Source organism: Athene cunicularia, assembly GCF_003259725.1.
Source record: "Athene cunicularia isolate RWA chromosome 24 unlocalized genomic scaffold, athCun1 chr24_part1, whole genome shotgun sequence".
NCBI lineage: Eukaryota > Metazoa > Chordata > Aves > Strigiformes > Strigidae > Athene > Athene cunicularia.
The window spans coordinates 6,752,036-6,754,695 of NW_020799132.1; the positions used below are offsets into that span (position 1 = coordinate 6,752,036).

Genomic DNA, 2,660 nt, shown 5'->3' on the forward strand with positions numbered 1-2,660 from the left:
GCGGGACGCTCCCGCGGCGGCGAGGTGGGAAACGGCGCTGGCGGGCCGGGGAGGGCTCCGGGTGGGTGACGCATCCTCTCCTCCCCAGACAAGGGGCGGAACAGCATGGTGTCCACGGAGAGCGCCTCGTCGACCTACGAGGAGCTGGCACGCGCCTACGAGCACGCGAAGCTGGAGGAGCAGCTGCAACACGCCAAGTTCGAGATCACCGAGTGCTTCATCTCGGACAGCTCTTCGGACCAGATGACCACCGGCACCACCGACAACGCCGACAGCATGACCTCCATGAGCACCCCCTCGGAGCCCGGCATCTGCCGCTTCACCGCCTCCCCGCCCAAGCCCCAGGACAGCGAGCGCGGCAAGAGCGTGGCCGTGCCCATCCCGCACCGCGCCAGCAAGAGTAAGTACACGTGGGCTCTGGCTGCGCTTGTACGCTCCCCGGGTAGTGGGTTGTGTAACGCGGAGAAAAATACAGAAATAAAGGCACTGAACGCGACGGTTCCTGTGAAGGGTAGGAGGGGAGGTGGGAAAAGCATCTCTCTCTCCCACGGGCCACCGCGCGGATCTCGGCATCATCTGCTGTGCTGGTGTGTCACCGCGGGCTCTGCGGGGCTCCGAGTCGCTCCTTCTGTCGGGGGGTTCCACAGGGAGCTGGTCTAACCCCAGCGCGACCTGGGAAAGGTCCCCACGAACCTACTCAAAAACATCACTAACCGTTCCAAACTTCTCTCACCACATTGTTGGGTTTTTTCCTTCAGCTCCCTTCACTTTTCTCCTCCTCACGTTTCTCTGCTTCCCTTCACTTCACTCCTCACATTGTGTCACTTCTCCTCCCTTTCCATTTTTTCTTCTCTGCTTCTCTTTGCTTCTCCTCTCTTCCCTTCACTTTGCTCCTCTCCTCTCATTTCTCCAATCCTTTCATTTAATTTCTTTCCTTTTCTTCCACCTTCTTTTCTTTTGTTTCCATTTCCACCAATTTGTATTTGTTTCTTCCCATTTCTTATTATCTCTTCCCATTATTTCTTCCAATTATTTCTTAGTATTGGTTCTTCCCCTCTCCTATTATCTTTCCCCTTTTCCATTAATTTCTTACTCCTCCTTCCCCCTCCTGTGCTGTTTTTTGCTGTTTCATAGAATCCTGGAATGGTTTGGGCTGGAAGGGACCTTAAAGCTTGTCCGGTTCCACCCCCCTGCCCAAAGCCGTGTCCAACCTTCCCCATTCTATTTATTTTTCTTTCTTCCCATTTCTATTGATTTCACACTATTTATTCCCAGTCCTAGTAATTTCTTTCTTACTCCTTCTGCCCCGTTCTCTTCAGTCACACCCCACAACAGCACCCCTGGACACATTTCCCAGCAGCAGTGACACACCACCACAGCCCTCCCGGCACCAGCACAGCCGTCCCACCACTCTGGGGCCTGTTTCAGATCCCAAAGGCCGTACAGTCGGGCGTGACCCTGCGGCTGTTGTCCCGCCGCAGCGGGTCCAGCGCCAGCACTGACCAGCACGACTGGGAGAGCCGGGCCTCGGCGCTGGGGCTGAGCGCGCGGCTCGAAGGGCTGGGGGTGAAAGACCATCCCACACTGGGGACTCGCCCTTCACCCCTTGGTACAACCCTTCACGACCCGGCCTTCGGCCTCAGAGAGGTTGTTACAGTCCCCCCAACCCCTCGAGCCCTTTCCAGCCCCCGGCGGGGGCGGCTCGTCACCGCACACACCGTCAGATAGAGCACAGGGTGTGGTGTGGGCCTGGGTAACGCTACGCCGGGAAAAACTGAAAACACAGCGAAGGAACCCGCTTATTTCAGGTGATACGTTCATCGGGTGTGGATTTAATAGGTAGAAAATCTTCTTTAAAAGTACATCTGTGGTAACTGACGGTTCATTTTTATACTGAGTATATTCTGTAACACACAGCATAGTGTAATATTTTTCTGCAAATAAGACAAAGACTTTTATATTTTGAGTAGCATAGGGTGTAAGACAGAATACAATACATGTTAGTATTATAAACACGTAGTTTGCAGAACATCATACGAACCGCAGACAGTTACAAGCGTTACGTGTGTTCTGTAGCGCCTACGTCAGACGATGCGGTAACACCCTCTTACATATGCACACAAATCCTTAAATTAGGGTACTACAGCTCCATATAATGCTCTGAAACACAGCACAGAGTTTTGTTTGATAGGATTTTTGTTTATAGCGCAGATGCTATTTACGTTAGCGCGGTAGAACGTTTGACAGAACGTAGTGTGTAGGACCGAGCTGGACTGCGATAAACGGCTGTGGGGAAGGCGGGAGGAATCTTCACACAAACCCCATTCCGGAGCGGGGGGTGCTCTGCGCCCCCGCCGGTCCTGCCGTCCCCTGTCACACCCCAGTGCCCGCGCTCGGGCGGTACAGTCGCTGTACGGGCTGTACCGTGTCCTATCTGGAAAGGTGACGGGTGATGTTGGGTGTAAAGGTGGCGGCGCTCAGCGCTGGTTCGTTACGCTGCACCCCCTGTCACACGTGAGGACACGGCGTTCTCGCGTGCGACGCCCGCGGTGCCACGGCCCGTGGCTCCCGTCGCCTCGGGGGTGGGCAGGGCCCCCACCAGAGCCTCACCCGCTGCCGCTTCCCCTCGCAGGCGACTACTGCAACCTCCCGCTCTACGT

General features: G+C 55.5%; 1 protein-coding gene across 1 annotated transcript in view; it reads left to right on the forward strand.

Annotated features, from left to right (window-relative positions):
• Positions 1-2,660, forward strand: part of DSCAML1 (DS cell adhesion molecule like 1) — a 102,136-nt gene that overhangs the window by 96,472 nt on the left and 3,004 nt on the right. Inside the window, exons 28-29 of the mRNA XM_026863602.1 lie at positions 89-400; positions 2,633-2,658. Coding sequence (XP_026719403.1) covers positions 89-400; positions 2,633-2,658 — 338 coding nt within the window. The remainder of the gene's footprint in view (positions 1-88; positions 401-2,632; positions 2,659-2,660) is intronic.